The following is a 24,319-nucleotide window of genomic DNA, read 5'->3' on the forward strand; positions in this document are numbered from 1 at the left end:
TTATAAGCCCCCTTTAAGTACTGATAGGCTGCAAGAAGGTCTCCCCGAAGCCTTCTCTTCTCTAGGCTGAACAACCCCAACTCTCTCAGCCTTTCCTCATAGGAGAGGTGTTCCATCCCCCTGATCATTTTCATGGCCCTCTTCTGGACCAGCTCCAACAGGTCTGTGCTGTGTTTAGATATGTAGCACTGAAAACAAAGAAAAAAATATCTCTAAGTTTAAAGTTCCTTAAAAAAAACTAACTGAAATTCGGAACGAGTCAGAGTCACTCCAGTGAAGACTAATGGTAAAACAAAACAACCAACCAGCCAAAAGTATTTGCAGGGAAGCTGTTTTCCACTGAGATATGACTGTTATAAGGAAATATTGTTTCTTTACTTTCCTATATTTGATTATCTGTCACTTTTTTAAAATTCCATTTATAATTAGTCACTGCAAGTCCTGAAGGTCCCAGTATCTGAATACCTTTCCAGTGGATACTTAGGGGCTGGCGTTTTTGATCATGCTTGCTGTAGTGGAGCCAAGGCAAACTTTCTTAAAGTATGGAGGTGACTAAATGCTTCTCCTAAATTATTTTTTTTCTTTAAGGCAGAAGATGCATATTTAAAATCTTTAAAATAAATGTAATGAAACAGCTAGACTACAAGATTGTGTCAAGAGTGAATTTGACCCATTAACTTGGTAGCTTCTCTGCCATTAGGATCTCAAAACCCCTTTTCTCCCTCTTAGAAAAATCTGAAATTTAATCTTACACCCTACTTGACAGTGTCATTTAAAGCCAAATGTTTAACATTCTAAGATTTATAGTTATTTTCAGTCTTAGAAGAAGGTGGAAACTGAGGTCATCTCCAGCCAGATCCTATATCTGTTGCTAAGATGTATTGTTTTTGTTAATACGGCTGCTTTGTGGTGTGCATATTCTACTGACTGGAGTAATTTTTAGCATAAAGAAAACCCATGCAGTGGTGGCAGTTTGTTGTCACACAGCTGTGCTCTTCCTTCCGGTAAACTCCTTGGAGTTAGTGAGCATCCCTGGCTTAATATAGGGGGAATCTGACATAGCTCTGTGGAAGCTCAAGTGTTTGTGGCAAGAGCTGTTAATCTTTGATCAGCTGGAGTCTCCTTGTTACTGACTTTGATTACACAAGTGTACAACTTTAATTACAGCTTTTAATAAGCTTTCATTTCTTCCTAGTCACATTCTTTGTATAGTAGTGCAGCTTATCTTTTCCTTTCTCCTCTGCTCCCCTTCCCTCCCTCCCTGCCTTTTTATGGGAAAAAGGGGTTTGAGGTCATTGCGGGGGATTCAGTGTCCGGAGGGATCCCACTGTACATGCTCTGCCCACGGCTCTGCCCTCCGCTCGCTTGTACAGTCCAGAAAGCTCTCTCCTTCAGCTGCCCTGCAAAGATCCCCGCACCGGCTGCTGCCCAGGAGCTGGTGGTCAGCAGGGGGGGGACAGGGCTGTGAGGCACCACATTCACACAGACGTTCACTGCTGCGCAAAGCCGCTGAACAACCCTTAGAAAGTCTCTGTAGCCAAAGGATGTATTGACTCCTGCGTGCTATTCCTGCTTGTGGAGGACTGCCTGCCTTCTCTCCTTTGAGGACACTCTGAAATGCGGCGGCTGAAGTCAGAGTGGTAGAGGGCAGCAGCAAGCTGGTGGGCTCCGGCATTCAGCCACGGTGCTCGTTCCACATCCAGGGGCTCAGCGTGCTGGATACCCTCTGCTCATTAGAAAAATGACCTGGTGGAAGCTTTGTGAGAGACTTACAGATTTGTAATTGTAAATAATTGAGATACGGCTTAAAACAAGCATAAGGAAATGCTTTTTTTGCATGAATCATATTTCAGCTGTGGAACTCATTGCCCCACAACGTTTTAGGTATGAAAAAGATAAGTGGATTGAAGAGTTGGTTGGATAAATTCATGGAAGAAAGATTCATCAAGGTCTGTTAAACATAATATCCCCACCATTGGGTCACCTGAGACTTGGTTAGTTAAGTCTCTTCCTCCCCTTAACTTGGGGAAGTTAAGTTCTGATCATCAGAAGTGAGAAGGGGGAACTAGAGGTGCCTCCCTCTGTATTTGCCCTGCTCTTGTGTTCTTCCCTGAGCCTCTGCTGTTGGCCCCTGTCAGCGAGAGGATATTGGGCCAGTACAGCCTAGGGAAAAAGAGTATGGCTCCCATGGAAGTCATAAGGTGCAACCAAGGAGTGACTTAAAAGACGTGAGTCAGAAAAAAGACACAGATGGTAAAACAGAGCAATTTGCACCGATTTGACATTCAGAGGTGTACAAAAGGAGTATACTTTTAAAATGCCAGTTGTGCCTACGGAAGAGGGTAGTGGGGAAAACAACTAATAAAACAGGAAAGGGAGCCTCTCTTGTCTCTGTGCATGCATCCCTTCGGCTCCCTTGCTGTGCATGCTATACTCTTTTTGCACACTAATGAATATCAGAGCAAGTTATGCTATATATCACTCTACTCCTATTTTCTAATGAACTTACCCCTAATGGGTAACTTTCCTAGTTATTCATGTCATGACTGAATTTAACCTTGACAATAGATCAAGAATGAGGTTCAGCAGTGTGGCCCACCTACTTTGCAATGCTCCAGCATGACAGATGCTTTGTGTCCTCAGGGTAGCTTTACTTTGATGCTTTTCCCTGTTTAGAAAAATTTGGAGGGAGGATTTTGGTAATCTCCATCAGGCAGAGTTTTTAAACCTTTCTCAAGGGAAGATGAAGATTCTACAGAATTTTTGAACAAATAGTTATTTATGAAATAAATGACATCATTGTCTTTAGAACTGTTCCTCCCACTGGGCTCCAGAGGAAAGCAGCATTTGCCACGCTGGATCTTACCGGTCACTGTTGTAGCCTGCTGCTGTTGGTGCCTCAGGCTTGACTGTGGAAAACTCTGGAAGGGTTATGACAAAATGTCTAGTTTGACCATTGCAGACATGGCCTTAGTTGTTAAGGGGTGTGTTTTCATGCTTCAGAAGCACACAATATGAGGACTATGTCCTTTGCTCTTATGGGCTCTCTGACACCAGAAATGCTGGAGTGAAGTTCTTCTAAAATTGGCTGGCTTTCTGGTTGCTCAAAATATGCTGCAGGAGTTGCTGTAACATAGGATTGAAATGACTGGTTTGCTGAATTGGCTGGACAAACTACGGGGGAAAAGAAACAATAGAATGAGTGCACCATGGTGTATATGTTGCCTGACCTAGGGTCATGGGCCAGTGTGGTTGCATCATTTGCTCATTCAGTAGCTATGCCACTACTGAAAAGACCTGTGTCCAGTTCCTGAGAGTCTGATCTTTTGGTGGCACTTTCTGCATGATCTACTTCAGCAATGTCTCATGTCAGCAAGCTTTGCATGTGTTCAGGGAAAGTTCTTCTGCTTGTCCATTTTTAAACCAACCTTCAGTCCCCTTTTTCCTAGTCTTGTTTGAGGGGGCAGTGCAATCTTTCTTACTCTCTGTCCTGTCTCTTTTGGCAGACTTGGGGACCAGTTCTACAAAGAAGCAATTGAGCACTGTCGCAGCTACAACTCTCGGCTGTGTGCTGAGCGAAGCGTCCGCCTTCCCTTCCTGGATTCGCAAACTGGGGTAGCTCAGAACAACTGCTACATCTGGATGGAGAAGAGGCACAGGGGACCAGGTTGGTAGCATTGTGTCTGTGTATCCATGTGCATGTATGGAGGGCTGGCCACTGAGCCCTCATGGGGTTTAATTAATAGGAGCTCAAACCTGCTACAGGCCACACAGAAAAGAAGCTGCCTAAACCTCTGTGCCTGCAGGGGATTTCCTTTGGTAACTGCAGAGAGCACATCCTAATTATTCTCTCTACCCAAAGAAGTGCCTGACATGGTAGTTTCTACAACCACATCATTGTAGCTCTTTTAATGATATTGATCCCAGTCTGTAGCAGAAGACAATGCTCTGCCCTAAGCAGGACTGGAATTATCTTCAGGGTGGAGAGGTGGAGGTGGGAGTTTCTCAGATGAATGCTGAAAATAAGGAATTCTATTGGGAAGGATATAAAGCCGAAGTAAAACATAGGAGAGTCCAGTTATTGGAATGAACGTTGTTCTGAGGGTTAGATAACTCCTGGTTCTGCTTTGGACAAGTTACTTGGATATCAGTTCTGGAGCCGCAGTTTCCTCAGGTGCAGAAAGAAGTTGGTATATGTCCTTAAAGAGCTTTGGCTGATGCCTGTTCCAAAGATCAGTGAAGCTCAAGGGAAAAGAGCACTGTTATTTTTGTAGACTTTGGTCAGTCTTTCTTAGAGTGAATCCATCTGAAATCATTGTTTGAAAGGCAAAGGACAGTCACCAGTTCAAAGACTGGAGATGTTACTCAGCCAGAAGGCCTCCTGAACCCCAGGGGGAATTTTGCTAGAGTATGGCTCAGTATATGACCCACCATTAGCTCAGGGAACAGATTTTTTTACAGCACCAAACTGGGTTTGTATTTTTTTGTTTTTTTTCACCGCAGACCAGAGAATCCAGGCAGGGATGGGGCTAGGGTGCATGGGCACCAGAAGCACAGCATGCACACGTGTGCATATACACATGCCAGTTCCTGTAAACCATACTGAAAAAAACCCCCCAAACTCCAGATCTGGAATTATGGGAAGGTGCAGCCTGCTCTTACCTCCTGCACTGGCCAGTTTGCAGGAGGTGGAGTGGGAGGAACACATAGGCTATTTCCCTCCCCTTCTGGGGGCAGACTAAGAAAGCTATTGCTGCCTCTGAAGAGTGCTTAGCTGAAAATTGCCCTCTCCCTTTCCTAGGATATACTGAGAGAAGGATCCTTGCACTGCTCCTATTCCTAAAATATCCAAAATAGATTTAGTATTGTCTTGCAGTACTATCAGAAAAGTCTTTCTATAGTAAAATGCAGCCACTTCTGGTGCAGGAGACAACAGGTGTTTTGCCAGAGTTAAAGATACCCTGATAATGTTTCAGCTGCCAAAACTACTGGGGTAATCTGGGGCCACTGAATGTGGTTTACAAGCTGGGAGTTGTCTGAGGTTCTGGGCTAACCCTTCTTTCTGGGATAACCACAGTTGGGTTTTTGTTTCAGCTGAAAATTCCCCATTCCTAAGAGATTATGCTTTGGCAAAATTAGCTTTCCTTTTTTTTTTGCTAATCCGTTTACTCAAGGAATTTCTGTTCTTGTAGCATCTCGTTATGAGTAAGGTGCTGCTATTTTTATCCTTTTGAACGCAGTCATGAGTGGGTATACATCCACTATATCCAGAAGTAATGTTTTAGCAAGAGCATCTGCTACAAAGATAGACATAGGTAGTCTTGTATGGGTCTCATTGGTGTCTCCACACTTACAGAAGAAATCATCATAACAGTGTTACAGCATCACACCAGGAACCAAGAGGTCTTAACGCTTTGCCTTTCTCAGCCACAAGCTCTCTGGACTACCTTGAGCAAATTCACTGTGCAAATCTTTCTTTCCTTACTTCTGATAGTGAACTGTTCGGCAGCTTACCCTGCAAAAGAGGATCAGTGGCATTTCTCCTGCAGGGCTGCAGGCAGGACTAATGGTGGAACATTCTTCACAGAGAGTCTTAAGTGAAACAAGCCTCCTGCATCTGCATCAGCCACCAAATCTGGTGCCTTTGTTATTCTGAACTAGAATAATCAGTGTGAAATGAAGCAGCCCTCCTCCCCCATATTTGCCCTCCTCTTTCTTGATTTTTATTAGCCCATTTAGTGCTCCCTTGGGTCTCTTTGCATCATCTATTTCTCATAGTATTATGGTGGGTCAAAGCATCCCTCTACAGTTTTAGCACGCCTGTTTTCAGACTGTACACAATGCACTTATGCCCATACTGAAGGGCTCTGAAAATTCTCTGCCAACCACCCTGGTGTCTGTCTTGTGTGCTGTGTTCACTGCCATTTACTACCCCTAACCTGAAAAACTGTATAAAGACAAATGGCAAAGCTCCAGGACCTCTTTTCACTTACAGAGGGCTTGAAAAACAGAGGAGAGTCTGGATCTCAGCATATTAACCTGGTTTCTTGCTGTCCTCTTTGTTAAAGGAGTCAGAAAACTGCATCTTATGATAAACAGTTCAGGGTTAATTTCACACAATACTGCACATAACTCCCTCCTCCTTTTCCCCTCCTCCCACAGCCTTTCACACCAGCTTTGAGTTATGACTCTCCTACACTAATGAGATAAACAACATAACTCACTGCAGGTTCTGCTATTTCCTCTATAAGCAAATGGTTGGAACCTTCTCTGGTTGCCCTATAAGGCACCAGAGGGAGAGACAACTGAGCCACGACTGAAGATGGCAAGACCTGTATATGCATTATTTCCATATGCACTGCAAGATCGACTGTGGAGGGGCTAGATTCAGAGCGTTCAGAACTGACCCTTTCCTTGTTGCCCCTCCTTTGTGTAAACAATCAAAGATCCACACTTCATGTGAGCCAGCACAGTGACAGATAGGGGTCAGGGTGGAGAAGTGAAGGTAGCATTTGATGGGTTTGGATCAAGTGAAGGTCTGGTATGTATTTTAAGTTCATTGGATGTCTGTGTATTAATGAGCAAGGGTATTGTGAGTAGGAACAGAGAACTTACCTCAAGGGGTGCAGAGATGCATGTTGGATCATCTATCTCTTATTGATCTATCTGCCACCTAGAGTGGGCTGTAGGTCCTCTAGGGAAGAGGCTTTCCCACCTCTGTCTTTTCAAGGATACCTGCTTTGTTTCTTGTTGGGCTTTCAGCATTTCTGGTTGGCTTTCACTGTCCTGGCTGAATCCAGAACTGCTAATTCATATAAGACCGCTCAATAATTGAACCCCCATTAACAGATACTCTCCCAAAACTGCAGTAGATCCCTGCTCCTCTCTGTCTGGGACAAATGCTCAAAGCTGTGGTGCTTATTTCATTCAAATGACTCCTCTGTGGAGGCCTGTGCAATGGAGGGCTGATTCTCTGTTCTATTGCTTCGGTCTAGCAACCGCCATTTCAATGTTGTGAGCGAGTTCTTGCACAGGACCTGCTGTGAAAGGGTGAGGCTTCTTGCCTCCACCTCTTTAATGACTCACATCAGAGCCAGGCTCAATCCACCTCATCATAATAGCAATTGTTTGCAGTGGTTAATGTTTGCAAAGTGCCATGAAGAAGTGTGTCCAAACATTGTAGAAGTGCTAGTTATTCACATTTTTATTCCCAAACCAGTCCCAAGTGCCCCGCTTTGAAATGTGTCCTTCTTGGGTGGGCATAATGCCCAGCAAGCTGTGCAGCAATGAAAGAAGGACGTGAAAAGCCCCAGTTCAGTAGCACTCTGTGCCCTGAAACAGCCAGGATCTCTGCGAATACTCCATCGCTTGGCCATACCTAGGCAGAGTGCTGTAGATGCTCCATTTATGCACCAAGGCCTTGGAAGTAGGTGGAAAGTGCTGGGGTCTGAACTGGCATTCCCAACAATTGACATATTTCAAACCAGGAGCGTAGGCTTCACTTGCAGAATTTGATTAGCCCATTCTCTTGAGGTGAATAATTTTGTTGTATCTTTTTTTTTCCCCCCCAAGTAACAGGATATTGGTTTTTTCATTATCCTCATTTGGTTCAGTGAGTCAGTTTTGTTCCCAAGCTGGTACACTTTCCTGGCTGCTTCAGAAGGGATGGCTGGGAACTCTTGGGCCATCCTGCTGCCCTTGAGCTGTTCTGCTTTACTGGCATCGCCTTGATGTCGTCCAGCTGTTCACTGTTGGTACAGTTTCAGATATGGTAACATACTCCTGTCCTCTCTTTTACGTGGTCTTACCTGTTTTCTAAGGGCAATGAGTCTGGAATTGCAGTCGTGCTCTGTAGCCCCTTCAAGACTAACAGCAACAGCAGAAGGACAGAAGAGCCAAAGCAGAATTGGTGGATGGAGAGGGCAGGGGAAGCAGGGGAGAGAATGACATTCTTCCAACTTTTCTGTATCTTGCTGGGTATTTCTGTGTGTCATGAGTATCTGGGGCAGTTGAGGATACTTTGAAGCACTTGGCAGTGTGCTTCTGTGCCCCTAGTAGCGATGCATTCACGAAGCCCTGCTGTGTTCTGAATACAAGAAAGCAAAGCATAGCTTGAATGTTGGCTAAAGGGTGTCTGTCAGGAGAGCCAGGGCAGCTCAGAAGCCAGCAATGCCAAATGTGATTCAATGAAGCATGCAGTAATATAAACATTACTGCTGTATCTCCTCCCTCCTTCAGGATGTTGGCATGAGGAGGTAATAACCAGAATGAAGAATCTGTCTTCAAACAAAAGTCCAGAATTTAAGCAAAAATACATCCAGATAGCCAGACCTCATGGATCTTGGTTTGCTCCCACTCGGAAGACACAAATTTCCTGAGCTGCTCTGTGCATCAGGGCCTTATGATTTGCGTGTCAGAACTTCATCTCTTCTCTCCCAAGGGGCTTTCTCTGCCCGTGGAGGAGGCATCACCCCTGTGACCCAGGAGAGTCTGAAATTCTATTTACCCTGAAGAAATCACAAATTATTTATGTGCAGCTCTGGTTTCAGTGAGCTGAGTGAAGTGTATAAGTGAGACCTCGATTCTCTGTAGACCTGATCCCAAGAGGTGCTGAGGAGCCTCAGGAGCACTGGATGCCTTGCGTGCGTAGTTCTGCCTCACGATTTGCAGAATTGAACCCTCCAACAAGGAGATGCTGGAAGGGCAAGAACAAAGATGCTAGAGACAATGCTTGTGGTTTACAAACTGAAATATGATTATGTTTATTTTTTGCTTTTAATCTTCAGGCCTGGCCCCAGGTCAGCTGTACACGTATCCAGCACGTTGCTGGCGCAAAAAGAGGCGTTTGCATCCCCCTGAGGATTCCAGGCTGAAGCTGCTGGAAATTAAACCTGGTAAGTATTTGTTTGCCTCTCTCTCTCTCTCCTGTGCTGCAGAGCAGCTGGCATACATGCAAACCTGGCATTTAGACCTTGGACTTTATCTTTGCCCCTCTCCAACCATTTTCTTTGCATCTGTTACATCTTACTTGATTTGCTGTAACAATAATCACCAAACCCTCTGCACTCAACTCATCCCTTACAGAAATGTGTACAACTTGTATTGAATGCAATGGGAGCTGAATTTACCTTCCATAGGGGTGAATCCTGGCCTCTATTAGCAAATTCATAAGGATGTAAAGGATCAATGTATTACTAATTATTGCCTCAGTGTGTTATTAATACAAAATCTCACTCTGGCATCTGCTGCCTAATCTTTGTGAAAAAGACCGCTGTGTGCGTGGAACAGTACACTGATAAGATTTTTCATAATGGGGCTGGGTACCAAGGGTGTGACCAGATTATAAACAACAAATAATAAAAATTATTGAGCATATGCCACATTTGTATATGTGTGTATGCCTGTATGTGTACTTTAGTCCATTCTTTTTTCATTCTTCTTGTCCTTGGTACTCTTCCCCCACAATTAAACTATGTGACGTGATGAGTCTGGATGCTGAATGAGTGACTGTAAAGCAGATGCGGAGAAGCTACAGCTGTGTCAGGTAGAGCGTAGTGTTGCGCATTCTTCCCTGCAGTTAGTAATAAAGGCTTGCTGTCTTTGGGGTCAGCTATTATGAGAAAGAGGGAACACATGTACTCACAGCTGTATGTGGTTTTTAAGAGGCGAGACACTGCCAATATAAAAAGTACAGGAGAAAACCCCCAAATGTAAATTAAGAATATTTAAAAAGCCTGTTTAACAGAAGAAGGTGTCTGGGAACTGAGCTATGCTCAGCAATACTGATGACTTTGCTTCTATGCAGTAGTTGGTGAAGAGAGAGGAAGGGGCGATAGAGACAGTTCTAAACCCAGTAAAATCAGAGGCAAAATTCATGTTGTTTTGGTAGAAACAGTTTTTGAAGGTTCCCTACCTTCAATACAGGAGATGTCAGCAGGCAGTTCGGCAAGAGGAAGAAATGCCTGTAACCACTCAGCTGGGGTTCAAACCAAGGGCAAAATCTCAGCCAGCAAATAGAACCAGACCTCACAGCAGAGCTGATCAGAAAGAATTGGTGAAATCAGTCAGGTTACTCTGATGGAAATGAGCCTGGACTCTAGGAAGAGGGTGATGTTGGCCCATAGAAATGTCTACCTCAGACTTTGTGATGATGCAAACACTGCTGTGCCTTGGTAATTTAGTAAGGTAAAGCAGTAGTGTAAGAGTTTGACTCTTCTTTGTTTGCATTATGTTTCTTTGCTGTACTCACTGAATGCCAAATTAGTGCATCCTACATGCCACAGGGCATGAAAGGCAATTACCACAAAGTTATCAGATAAAGAGACCTCAGCATGTCTGTCTCTGTGTTGTTTTCCCTACTATAAACATCTCTTCTGCATCTCAGGAGTGCTACTTTTGTTGCATTGCCAGTGGCAGCCAAATAAGGCAAGTTATATTGCTCTTCCATTTAAATCTATTTTCCAACCAATTTCTATCTAGTGATTAACTTCCCTTATCAGTTACACCACAAAATAATTTCACTCCATCTGTGCATATCCAGGATAGACTCACTAGTCAAAAATGGGATTTTTCCCTTCTCTGATTTAAAAGTATAAAACCTATGGAAAACATTGGATCTCCATTTAAAGGTAGCTTTTTGACAGTTTGAGAAAAAGATAGTGTAATTTATTTTCAACATGGACAGCAGAAATACCGTACGTTTTGTAGCGGGACACTGTGGTAAAGCCTAATGCTGACCTCTTTATTCCTCAGTTAAACATTAGATGACTGTGTGGGGCGAAGATGTGGCAATTTAAGATCCCTCAAGAAGCACAGAGATGACAACTGTAGGACATCTAAAATAAATTTGGAAGAAATCTAATCTAAATGTTCCATAGTTTCACTCCACCTAGGGCTTGGACATCCTAGCCATGGCTTAGAGCTGTTCTCAGCAGCTAGAGAGTGGTTGTGCTGGGTTAATATGCAAGTAGCCAATTTTTATATATGAGGCTGTTGAATCGGTTATACGTTACATAACATATGCAAGCAATGGAATTCTACAACATCAGATTAGGGCTAAACCTTAGTTTTATTATTTTTTACATTTGTTAACTGTTTAGAAGTACTTCTAGTAAGACTGCCACTGTAACAAACACAGAAGGGGATCTTAGCTCCAAAAGCTGTCAATCCAGCAGTCAATGGGATCAGCATCAGGGCGTGTGAATACTTGCTTGGACTGCATCTGGGCTTTTGGAATGGCTCATTATAGCAATAAGTCATATCCAGAAGTTCAAGACTTCTACATAACTCGGGAGGTACATAGACCTCGGATTTTTGTTTTGGTCAGTAAACCAATTCAACAGCTGGTCAGTAAGTAGAGTCAAACTATTGTCTTGCTAGCAGCCCAATGGGATAATAAATCATTTAGTAATAATATAGTATTTATAGTTACAACCTACTTGTGCAGTGTTGGTACCTTGCAGGTTTAGGTAGTGCATGGCTCAGCTCAGTGAGTGAGAGGTTCATATCTGGTAATACCAAAACCTAATGAAGAAAATAATCATGCTCCAACAGTCTCCTGTTTTTTGTAAAATGCAAGTGCACTAAAAATGTTTTTCTTGGGGTCAGTTGCTGCTTGCTTCTTAATAGAACATGGTGCTTTTATTGTCCTGGTCTGTTGCTTTTATTTGGTTTCAAGTGGAAGTGTTTGGTTTTAAGAATAGTTACAGCCAAAGTTGTAAAGATCAGAACACTGGAATAGGTGTTGCTGATGCAGCCTTTAGATATTTATTTTCCTCTGCCACTGCACTCAGAGTTATGTGCATGGGTTGCCCTAGTAAAGTTGTTTGATCAAGGGTCTAGCAATGTTCGTGTTAATACTATTTCTAAGCATCCTCCATCCCATCCAGTAGCCTATCCAATTGATACGCAGTAGAAATAAAGTATTGCCAAAACTTACTTATGATAACTGCTTCAGTGACAATACACTCAATATTATTACCAGACCTTTAGGAATTACACTAAGTATTCCTGACATTTACTTTCACATGGGCTGGTCTTCATCTTTCAGTGGTACATTCATATCATCAGAACCAAGCATTATGGCTCAAGTGCAGCCAAGTTTTCATCGCTGTAATGCGTATGAGCTGTTACATGAGTCATTATAGTGTAGCAGTCAAGACTCCTATGAACAGTGGTATGGATTTGAAACAAATCCCCAGTCATGGGCAATATATTGACATGTTGCTAATACTGTGATTTTCTAGGTACAGAGTGCTAAAGTTATTAGATGTTGATGCTCTCATAATATTCATGAAACTAGACTTCTGTTCAGCCAAGTATGGGCAAACCTGATTCTCTGCAGAACTGGGCAGTGGTATTTGCATGGCACTTCAGCGTGGAGCAGTGGGAGGGCTGGAAGCAGCTCGTGCTTCCACACTCACTCATCAGCTGGCTGTTCTCCTGCCCAGTAAAGGAGGAAGAGCAGAGCAGAGCTCCTGTGCATGGGAGGTCTGTGAGTCTGGGAACGTGTGAGGGAGAGGGTTGGGCTGGGCTGGGTAGCCTGTTCTTCAGAGGAAAAGGAGAAGAAGGAGAATTTCCAACTTTCCTACCACAACCTTGAACTGCAGGTGCCACGAAGGCAAGCAGGGGTTGCTATTACTGAGGGTTCTGGCCCTCAGTAATATCAGAGCAGCTTGAAAGATGAGGGTTAGAAATGGAAGAGAGATCCCTGATTACACCCAAGGCCTCTTGAAATCTTAATTGCTCCTTGTCCTATATACTTAGTGGTTTTGTGGTACTGGGTGGTATCATGATTCTGTGTTGGGTCAGGTATCAATATTGTGGAAGTGGTATTACCTACAGTAAACCCTGCTGACAGTCAGGTATTACCCAAGCTTTGCAGCTGTGCAGATGAGAACAGATAGGGTGCATATGGCCAAAAACTCTGGTGGAATTTAAATTGGTAGTGTCCTACTTCAGTTTTACAAGATGGCTAAATATAGATACGTACATACATACACACAGAGCTTTCATTTCACGTGCTATGTAAGTGTAAAGACTATGACTGGAAAGCTTTTGTCTCAATTCACTGCTGTCCTTTAGTTTTGGACTGAAAGCCAACAGTGAGGTCTCACAGCGGGCAGCCTTCCCACCCACTTGGAGGGTGTGGAGTAGAGTTTCTGTGTGCTGCTATTCTGGTGAGAATGAGCTGGTGTCCCGTGCTAGCGTCTGTCCTGTTACTTATCTCTGGGCAGTCTAGTGTTCAGCTGAACCACAGAAATGGCTTTTTTTTTTACCAGCTGTTGAAGAGGTAGAAGTAAACAGAAGTATTTTTCATTTGCTATGATGAACCATGGTAGAATTGTTTGAAGCAAGTACTCATAACAGATTTTTAGATGCCACTTAAACAATGTGTGATCTGTTTTTAATCTGACATGTAGGATATACCTATGTGAGTGTGCTTGTGGATGAATGAACAGAATCCTTACAGGTAAGCTATTATCTCTTTCAACCATCTCAATTTACCTTGTAGAGACTGTGTCTGATTGTACAAGGTACTGTGTTTCTCCTGGGAAGCGATGAGTGCCCCCAACTCTTGTGGTAGATGCTCAGCATGTCTGTGGAGGTCAGTGCTGTTTAGGACGGGGCACTTCACCAAGATAAAGATAAGGTGAAATTAAAAAGCAAAGGACAGAATTAGCATTAGTATCACTTATATGATAGCATCTAGAGACTCAAGGAGCCTGTTAGACCACCATCCTGGGGACTGTTGTGAAGGCTTGTTATACTCTCTGCTATAGTGGTATACTATAGCAGATCTTACAGTCCGAATATACAAAATACAGTAAAGGCAGTACTTTGATTCCAAAATGGAGAAATGAGTGACAAAGATAATAAACTACTTGTATGAAGGTTTAACCGGAGGTTTGTGGTAGAGCTGGAAATTGAACCCGAGAACACAGAAAGAGCTCAGTTCTCCTGAGTTCCATATTCTTTTTTCTTTCCCTGGTTGCTATGTCTAGTGTCACCCAAAGATATTAGAGCCTAAAAATAATTCAAAACACTAATTTCACAACAGTTTCCTTTTATCATTTTTCTCAGATAGGCCAATTAATATTGGCCAGTTTCACTTTTGATTTCAACAATTTCTACACAATCACATGTTGGTTCTTGTTCAGTACTACAAGACAGCAGTGTTGTTTCGCTATGAACACTGTAAGGAAAGGCACATTTTTTTCTTAACAAAAAGTTTTACTCCTATTTAACATATATGGAAACTTCTCTGTGATTAAAGGCTAGGTTCCTGTTATATTATAAAACCTGCCTATGGCTCCTCTTTAAGATCCATTAAGACTGTCTTAGGATCAAAACTGGCAGAATAATTCTGGTGCCAAATAAGAGTACTTCTGTATAATTCAGATGAATTGGATACCATATTCCTGAAGGGGGCTATAATATCAATGTATCAATTGTTCAGACTTCTGACAGGTTTCCGCAGATGTGAATTTACCGAAGATACTTTTGTGTAGAGCTGATTTTAGTTTTTTTAATTGTTCATGGTTTTTATAAACATGTGCTGTCATGAAACCTAAATTTGGGGCCAATATGACATGACAGCCAGCAGACAGGAGCAACTTTTGTTCTCTGATGACTTGGTCTAGATTCCTCATGTAAGATGGAGTTTAATAGCCTGTTATCAACTTCTGTGACTTTTGCTGTCTTCCCTCCAAAATCTTGAAATTAAAAAGTTTTTTAAAATCTGCTTTTTATTCAAGTACTTCGGCATTCTTAAGTACTTTGGCTTTTAAAATAACTCTCCTCATTTTTTATAATATATTCTTTAGTACTTTAAAATATCACTGATTTTAGGATGGGTTTTTAAATTTTTTTTTTCTTTTCACATGCCTGATTCCACTTGCCAGGTGTTTAGTTGTGGTAGGATTGGAAATGGGCTCTGCATATGTCTGCTGCTGTACTCGGGCATCTGCACAAGCTGCTGGGGCTGCGAGGCCAGCAGAGGGAGCAGTGAATAGTGTGTTTTTTGCAAGGGCAGGGCCTGACTCTGGTTTGCATAAACTGAAGTAAGTCAGGAGTTACCTCTGCAGAAATGAATGGAGCTCTGTGGGTGTAAAACTAGGGTGGGAGAGGGATTGAGCCTACTCCATGAGTCAACTTTTTAACAGATTTTCTTCTGTGGCAGGCATAGCCTATTTTTAAATTATTATTTGTTAGGAACAGGATTTGATTTTGGTAGGTGGTGCCAAAGCAACAGTCCTGCAGTGTATTTAGGCCAAGTGTTAGGCAAATATTAGGTCAAATGTCAAATAACTCAACATCACAGAGTGTGGAAGATGATGAGCTTCATATTTGAAGAAGCTGCATGACCCATGTCAAAGAATTTTACTGAGCGATTCCACATGGATCCTGTAGTTTCTGGTTGATCTAGAGCAGATCTCATTTTCACCCATTCACATCAATCTTTATTTTTGGCACCTCATGTAGAAGAAAACAAAAAAATACTTAACTCTTTGTGACAAGGAGGGTGCATAATTTTCAGTTCTCATTTGATGTGTTACAGTGCACATCTGCATGCTGGCCATGCTGAATCCTGAGGTTGGTCTACCGTGTACCTTTATCTGTCACATTTCTGTAGCACTTTGGAATAAAATGAAGCTTTATATTGTGAATCCAAATCTGGGAGCAGGAATGCTGGAAGGTGTTGGTTTTTTGGTTTGGATTTTTTTTTTTTAGCGCTAGATAGGAAATTTCAATGTGTAGGAAAAAGGAAACATTCATCATGGCTGTAGGAGTCCCTAAACACTTGATCTGTTTTTTTCCTATCATTTCTTTAGCAAATTGGGAACCTCTCATGCGAATGGGGGAAAAATTAATTTTTTACCAGCTCTAACTTTTATTTATACCAAAATAGATACTGCTTTCTGCTGGGCCTTCTCTTTTGGGCTTCTTATCCAGCAAAGAACCTAAGTATTGGCCTAAATTTAAGTAGGTGTTTACTCATCAGCTAAGCCTGCAGCTTACAGATGAATCCATTAATGCTACTGAATCAAAACAGTAGGTTCCAATTCTCCACTAATCTTGCCTTCAGATTGTTCACAGCAGGACATGGCACCCCAGGCAAGAGCTGCTGCTCTGTGGCACTTACACATCCAGCTATGACTTGGGTTAGAAAAAGTGACTTTCTGTTACCAGGAATGCTAAGGTGTTGGTTTTTTGGTTTGGATTTTTTTTTTTTAGCGCTAGATAGGAAATTTCAATGTGTAGGAAAAAGGAAACATTCATCATCACTGTAGGAGTCCCTAAACACTTGATCTGTTTTTTTCCTATCATTTCTTTAGCAAATTGGGAACCTCTCATGCGAATGGGGGAAAAATTAATTTTTTACCAGCTCTAACTTTTATTTATACCAAAATAGATACTGCTTTCTGCTGGGCCTTCTCTTTTGGGCTTCTTATCCAGCAAAGAACCTAAGTATTGGCCTAAATTTAAGTAGGTGTTTACTCATCAGCTAAGCCTGCAGCTTACAGATGAATCCATTAATGCTACTGAATCAAAACAGTAGGTTCCAATTCTCCACTAATCTTGCCTTCAGATTGTTCACAGCAGGACATGGCACCCCAGGCAAGAGCTGCTGCTCTGTGGCACTTACACATCCAGCTATGACTTGGGTTAGAAAAAGTGACTTTCTGTTACCAAGAGAAAACTCCTCAGCGTGGGACCTCCTTGTGAATCAGCTTCCTCCTTTTACACGCGTATTTAACCAGACGCTATTCCATCTCATCCACCACCTTTAAATTCTTCCTACAATGGGGACCTTTGCTGGTCCAAATCTCTGGCCAGATAAAGTTTGCTTTCCTTTTCTTACGTGGCACTAAGAATGCCAGAGAACCTGTCCCGTTCTGCATGTATTCACTGACGCTGAATCATGATGTAGAAGTCCTGCAGTGAAATATCTTTGTCCCATTGCCAGTCTGCAGTAGAGGTGCCAACTTCTGCATTTAATGTCCCGCTCCACTATCACATACTTGCATCGCCTGTACCCTGTACAGGACTACACAGCAGCAGGGACAATGGAGTATCTCTTTTTCTCTCAGCTTCTCAGTGTGTAAAATGGAGGTGCTAAAACATTGATCTAATTTGTCTATCTCAGAGAAGTGCCTAACAGATAGTTAATAAATCTTTTTAGAGAGTTTGGGAGGGGTAGGGGAGACATTTTTATTTAAGGGAATGTATGAATAAGGTGTGCCACTTGCCAAGCCTTTAAAGTGCCAGTATGAAATGTTTTGACCATCAGCATGAAGGCTTGCAAAACTGGTATGAAAGTGTACCAGCTCTGGTGCAAAACCTGGGCTTATGTGTACCAGGATGGTGATGAAAAACAAGTAATTTCTTACACACCCATATATACAAATAAAGAGACTCACCATAGGTGAATTGTTGAGCCAGTTTTCGCAAAGCTGGCTGTGCAGTGTAAGTGTTAGAAAGATACCTCAAGTTTTGCACAGTGTAACTCTTCTTGCTTCTTTTTGGGCGTAGGTGAGCTGGCCTTCTGTATGTCATGGCAGCCGGGGCTGTGATAACTTCTCCTTCAAATCATGCACTGTTCTTGCTGGGTACTCTTACATGTGAGAAGCTGCAAATTCTTAGACTAATTCAGTGCAGTAGGTTCAAGGATGTGAGTGAATATGTATTTTCCCCCAAATGGGATTTCATGATTTTGCAGGTATGGAATTAAAACACAATCATTTCTAGAAAAGCAAATAATATTCTATAAATAGTGCAGTCAAGAAAACAAAAACATTGTTTCTGCTGCTTAACTCTGCAGTCATGCTGCTAGAATTTACAGGATTAACTTTGTGTAAATAGTTTCTCTTTCATTTGTGGGATCTGGAACAGGTCACTACAAGTATTTTAGATGCACAGTTTTACCAGTGCTTGTATGAATCACCTGGGATTACTCCCAGTTCTTGTGTGGCTGAGACAGTTTGCATAATTAGGAGAAAGCTGCATGAAGAAGCCACCAGGCTTTGGAACCTCTCCGGGTTTTGATCAAAAGCCTGTTGAAGCCAGATCCCTCTGGCTCTAGTCATCAGGCTAAGGCAGAAGTAGCAACTGAACAAGGTAAGGCAATTTTGGAAACTGTTAAATCTTTATCTGTCTGAGTTCTCCGGGTCTCATCCCTGAGAATGGGAAAGTAGGCTGCATGTGCAGTGACCCACAGATACGAGGCTGTTGTCATTTCAGAAGCAGTGCAGCCACTTAGAGGTGATTTTTCCACTGGTGTGTAGTCTCAGCTGTATTTAGTATATTTGTGAAAATGGAGTTATGGTGACTTGGGAGCCAGGCCGTTTTGAAAAATTATTTGGTCACTACAAGTAGGCCATTAAATTGAAGGAATGGGTTGTGCTAATGAACTCCTCAGAGCCTCTACAGTGTGACTGCAGGTCATCTCTTGGGGCTCGATCTGCAGGACGTGAGGAAAGCTTGGAGGGCTCAGGCAGCTGAGATGGCATCGGCTTGAAATACCTGGGCTGCTTGAGAGGGAGCATACTTGTGGTGCCGCCACCCTTTCTGCGTTATCCAGCCCATTGTTTCACTTTTTTGCTTTTCTTGGCTACTGTGTGTTTGACCTACATCTGGCTGCTAGGACGCGTCTTTGGGAAGAGGTTTTTCAGCATGTGCCTCTTAAGCTGCCAAGACCTGACTGTGAATGCCATGTCTCTAGGAGACATATTATTCCTACTGGAGAGGTAAAATGCTGTGGGATTTATCCCCTTACTATGAAGTTAACATCGATGTTTGTAAGTAACCATCAGGATGACTTATTTCTGAAATAAACAGATTTAACCTTAAAAAGCGGAGAGTGCAGGTGAGCTGAGGATGAGAGTCTCTTCTTAGGGAAAAGGTGGCTTTGAAAGAGTGTTTCAGTGCTCCCTGAGTAGGTGTGGAGGGCCTAGGAGCAGGTTGCCCAAGCAGTTCCCTCAAGGCTTGTCAGGAGGAAAGGGTATGGGAACCCATGGGGAAGTGCCAGGGGATGGTACCTGGGGAAATACTGGAACCCAGCAGATTCGTTTCCCCCAAGGCACAAATCATCAGCTCTCCAGCAAAGGGGAGGGGCGGCTGGGAAGCCGTCTGCCCTGTAGGAGTATTGCAGCTAGAGCTGAACCTGAACAGCTTTGCTGGCAAACCTCCTGGCACTTTTCTTAGTATAGCTGGTACCGATGCCCGAAAAAGAATAAGCCGCATTGGCAAAAGGCTTTTTGCAAAGCGAAAGAATAGTTTAGATGCAAGTACTGGACACAAGATCCTAGGAAATGGGTATCTATCTTTTATCTAATTCGCTGCATCTATTTTGTATGTTCATGTGAGTAGTCCTGGGAGTTCTCTGGTAATCGCATGAAAAAAGGTTTATAGGATCAAGTCCCCAGAGCTTAGTCTTGTAAGATGCCAAGCTGTCTAACCCCAGACAAGGAAAGCACCTGAGCTTGGGCTTTAAGAACATGAATGATCTTTTTGTAATTAATGGGACTTGTCACATGCTTAAAATTAAATCCACATGTAAAGTACCGGGTTGGACCAGACTTGCAGGTTTGGTACTCAGCATCCTGCAAGATAGAGCCCAATAAAGTCACTGGGCTACTAGATCAATTGTATAGTAACACCTGTGCGCTATTTTATAGAAGAAAATGTTAACAAAAAATAGCAAAGAGATTATGGAATATCATTACATTCAAAATATGATTTTTAAAAAGCTTTTATTCAATTTTATTGTTCTCCTGACACATAGCAAATGAAATTGTTTTGTAGTCTGAAATATAAAATTTATAGCAGGTGATATTTTTCTGGTGCATAATATAAAGGAATGAGCAATAAATGTTAATATAAAGTCCAGTTTGAAATCTTACAAGCCAAACTTTACAGATTTGCTGAGAGTAGAATGGAGAGTGTGATAGCTTCCCCTCCCACATCCCTGCACCTCCCACCACCATCCTGGGGGAAGTCTTCAGTCTGTCATTCCCATTCTCTGGAGTATCTTGTACCTGAGAGATGTATGTATGTTTTTACTAGATTACAATTCATTTCAATATTCCCTGCATTTTGCACTTAATTGCTTAATAGTTTATTACAGGTATTTTATGCTTCAGGATTCTGACACCATTGGTGTTTGCCATGGCATCCATTCCCAATAATGGACTTCTTGGGGGAAGGAGGGCCCATGCAATGTACGTTTGAGGGGGAATTAAGAATGGAATAGAAGGATATGGCTTTTCTGTGCAATGTCTTCCAGACCAGAGATCTCACTTAGGTTGCGCTTGGAGCATGGGTCCCCTTAAACAAACAAGATAATTTAGGGCCAGGACCTTAGCTGTTGTAGGTAGGTACAATTCCATTAAAGAATACAGCGAGCAGCAATTTCCCTCAGCTGAAGCTATGGTTCCTGATGTAGGAGAAAGGATGGAAACTTTACTCCTCTTGATGGAAATGATCCACTGCTGAATGCATGTGATTGCCCTCGGGAAGTATGGGGTTGGTCTTAGGAACACATATGGTCATGATTAATATCCTATGCATGTCCTACAGAGCTGTAGTGAAAATCCTTTTGTTGTTGGCCTAAAATAAACAGCATTGCATGATGGGAATAAAAGACAAATTTTCAAAGCTGGCTCAGACAGTTAAAGTGCTAAAACTACATTTAAACACTTTGAGCAAGTGACTCATTTCTTTGTGTTTTTGAGAGATGCTGAATGCTTTTATCTTCTCATGATTTCCTTGGTGCAATGTCTGTGAATGACACAGTTACAGGTATGTGCTACTCTGACAAACTGAGGTTCATAGTTATAGGAATTTCTGGAGTGATGCTGTATTTGTAAATGATGCTATGGGTACATCTGCCATGTAATGCTCATTGCCTAAGTGAGGTAGCAGCACGGCAGGAGAACTGGAAACACAGAGGCTGTATTTGTGAGCAATGCTATAGGCCAGGACAGTATCAGCAAACAAAGACACTATTAACTAAATAGAAAGGAGTCAGGATTAAGTGCTTTGTGCCTCTGAAGCTGCTATACCAGGGTTGGCACTATAAATATACTTACAGTATATTCTTCCAGGGAGCTTTCTGTTAATATCTGAATGGGCAAAATAAAAAAAAATTAACCTCTCTGCTAAAGATGATGCCCCAAGTACATCTGAACTCTCAGCAAGTGCTACAGATGGAACCAGAGTGCATCCAACTTTTTTGTTTTGCCTTTCAATCCTGAATCTTAATTAGTTCCCTACTGCTTTAGTACATGCACAACATTTTAATAGTCATAAGGACTTACTCTAATCCACATTGCCATTTCCACAATTCACTCTTTCATACCAGTAGCAATTCTCCCCCCCCATTTAGGAATAGCGTAAAGAAAACTAAATAGCCAGGCGTGTAGCTGTAGATTGATGAGGTTGTCACACCATTCTCTTCACCGTTTTCTTCCGACCTGCACTGTGCTCTAATAGATGGATGATTGCTGGGGGAGGGAGAGAGTTAGCAAATCCCACAGCCAGATGTTCAGGGATGGACAGAGCAACCTTCTCAAGGAACCCAGAGGAGTATAACTGTGTCCTTCTGAGGGAGAAGGACACTCAGGTGCCTCCAGCTGCCCGTGTTTATCTCTCTTTTCAAAAGGAGCACGAATGGGCTCAGCATGGCTGCAAGGATGGATGTTTCTCAGTGCATCGGGGGAAATGACCAGTCATCCGTCTCTTCACTGTGGAGTCTGCCTGCAGCCATCAATCTTGTAGCCCAGCACGGCAGCTCCTTTGGCTTAGTTTGGCTCAACGTTAGATGAACAAAGGGAAATGAAAGCTGAGCAGGGGGAAAGGACAGAAGAGCAACTGTTCTCTATTTCACTTTGTTTTCCCCTTGCATGGCTCTCTCTCCCTCTTCCCCATTATCATCTATTTTCACTGTGTTTTGTAAGTTGCGGAAAGGGCCCAGAATGTATATTTTCAGGATCTAGGAGTTTACAGCATTTCTCTGTTAGCAGAGAGAGGAAAGGACAGAGATATTGAAAAGGCATAATTCAAGGCCCAGAGCTTCCATTTTTCAGACTTTTCTCTGGCAGTTTTCAGAACAAGCCTGCCATAGTTTAGCTGCAGTAGGCAAAGAGAAGGAATATAATAGCTTTCCTCCATCTTGCTGTTTTTCCCCCTTGTTCTTCCAGATTCCTTCCTCAATGCCACTTTAGTGTTTTCAGGTGTGTACTTCATCTCTCCATTCCTGTTCTATTCAAAAAGCAATCAACAGAGCCACATGATGGGGTTTTCTGGAGAAAGGTATGTACTGATGTCCAGAGCTGTGATGGCAGCTTCTGTCAGCAATCGCAAGCTCGCTTGAGTCAAGCCTGCTTGATGCAACAGCACTGGGGATGCACAGGCTTTGCACAAGCTGCCGGAGTTCATCCAGCACCTGGGTTTCTACTGTGAAACTGGAGGTCATGCCAGTATCTTCGTTGCAGTTGGTATGCAGCCCATCAGAATAAAAAACATTCAGATATGTCTGCTTGTACACTTAGTACTGAATTGACTGATTTCAGCACTGAACTCGGATGGGCCAGTTTTGCCTGAAATATTCAGATTTGATGTACGTTGAGCCTGGCTGGAAGGAAAAGAGGTGTGTGAATTCACTATCTGCTGGACTCCCACAGCTAGGGTCTGCTTTTTTCCATGGTGAGCTGTAATGTGGTTGCTTATTCTGTTTTCCCCTAAAATTCTTGCCTCTGGATATCACAGCAGAACATGTTTGGCTTATTTTGTAGAAGGCTTATTTAAATATAGCATTGTTCCCCGTAGCACTGCCCCACTGTGGTGTTTGATTGACGTATTTAAAAAACGCGTGATTGCATTTACTTTTTAATTTTCCTGGTTGACCTCAGTGATCTAAGCATCAGGTCTGAAAGAGCCAGGCTCCCCTGCAGAACTGTGGTAGGAGATTTCTCTCTCTCACTTTTACCATAGGCAAGGAACTGAGATCTCCTAGGCATACACAAAGCTTATTAGGAGATTCAAGGCCCAACTAAGCACTGAGATGGAGCAAGGGAACTCTGTAAAAGCAGATATTGGACACAGAGATGTGTCTGAGGAATCTTTACCTGCTTTCAACCCAAATGTGCCATCTGGAGTGAATAGACTTACGCCAAGATGGGGAAAATTTATACCGTCATGGGTTTAAAGGGCTCCTTTGCAGTTTCTGCTGAGTTTTTTTGTGTGGGGTTTTTTTTTACCCTAAACCTAAAGCATAAACCCTCAAGGAAAACAGTTGTTTAGTGAAAACCAGTTTCTCCTCCCCCACACCTTTTGTGCACAGGCTTTACAAGTGGGCACAAGACCTTTCTGAGTGGGGATATTCAGGGAATTCTTTCGCATTTTCTTTACAAAATAGATAGCATCCTTTTTCAGCCTGTGCATTTAATTGTTCCCCTTTTGAATGAATGGTCATATTTTCTGCTGCTACCCATTTTGCCTCCCTGCGAATTTTGAAAAAGACAAATCTTGTTCATGTTGTCATGAGACAGCCTACCCCAGATGGCACATCAGTGTCTCGGGATGCCCTCTGGCTGGCCTGTTGGCAGGCATTCCCGTGGCTTTGAAGGTCACCTTGTTTACACCTTGCCTTTTTCCCCCTCCCTATTCAGAGTCTTGCTGAGCCTGCAGGCTGGGCTTCACCATCTGCATTTTCTCTGGTGCCATTAATCTTCCTGTTTACCATTCTGTTATTAATTCTAGAGTTCACCTTTTTGTCTAAACGCTTTATAGGCCTCTTGGAATTTCTTGCCTTTTTGTGGCAAGAGATCTGAGCATCTCAGTAGATGATTTGCTTTGTTCTTTCCCATTTCTGAAAGGATACCTACTAGCATCTCATGCCATTTTTCTATTACAAGCCTTCCTTCTTATAACATTTTTCAATTATATAGCTTCATCTGACAGATGCATCTTACCGTATGAGTAAATATTATCCTCATTCCCTGGAATTTGTGAATTGGCCGCTGAAATCTGGTATCTGTGGAAATAGTCTTGCTTTTTCAGTGTTTTTCTTGGCTGGAAAAAAATGTGTTTAAACCTGGCTTTGCAAGAACCTGTAAGAACACCTTGCATTTTTGGTGCATTTTATTTGAATGCCTGAATGCCTATGAATATTAAACAAGCCCTACCAAACCCCAGAGGATAGATGAAGACTATCTCCATTTGACAGATGATGGAAAAGCAGAGGGTACCTTTGTTAGAGTTTGGCCCACGATCACATGGTGAGACAGCAGCGATGCCAAGGGCTGCGTCGAGGATG

The 24,319-nt window shown here is 42.6% G+C and overlaps 1 protein-coding gene across 1 annotated transcript in view; it reads left to right on the forward strand.

Moving 5' to 3' along the window:
- Window positions 1–24,319, forward strand: part of DPF3 (double PHD fingers 3) — a 169,310-nt gene that overhangs the window by 68,939 nt on the left and 76,052 nt on the right. The window contains exons 2-3 of the mRNA XM_009279267.1: window positions 3,507–3,667; window positions 8,787–8,894. Coding sequence (XP_009277542.1) covers window positions 3,507–3,667; window positions 8,787–8,894 — 269 coding nt within the window. The remainder of the gene's footprint in view (window positions 1–3,506; window positions 3,668–8,786; window positions 8,895–24,319) is intronic.

This window comes from Aptenodytes forsteri, unplaced genomic scaffold (genome assembly GCF_000699145.1).
Source record: "Aptenodytes forsteri isolate BGI_AS27 unplaced genomic scaffold, ASM69914v1 Scaffold3, whole genome shotgun sequence".
NCBI lineage: Eukaryota > Metazoa > Chordata > Aves > Sphenisciformes > Spheniscidae > Aptenodytes > Aptenodytes forsteri.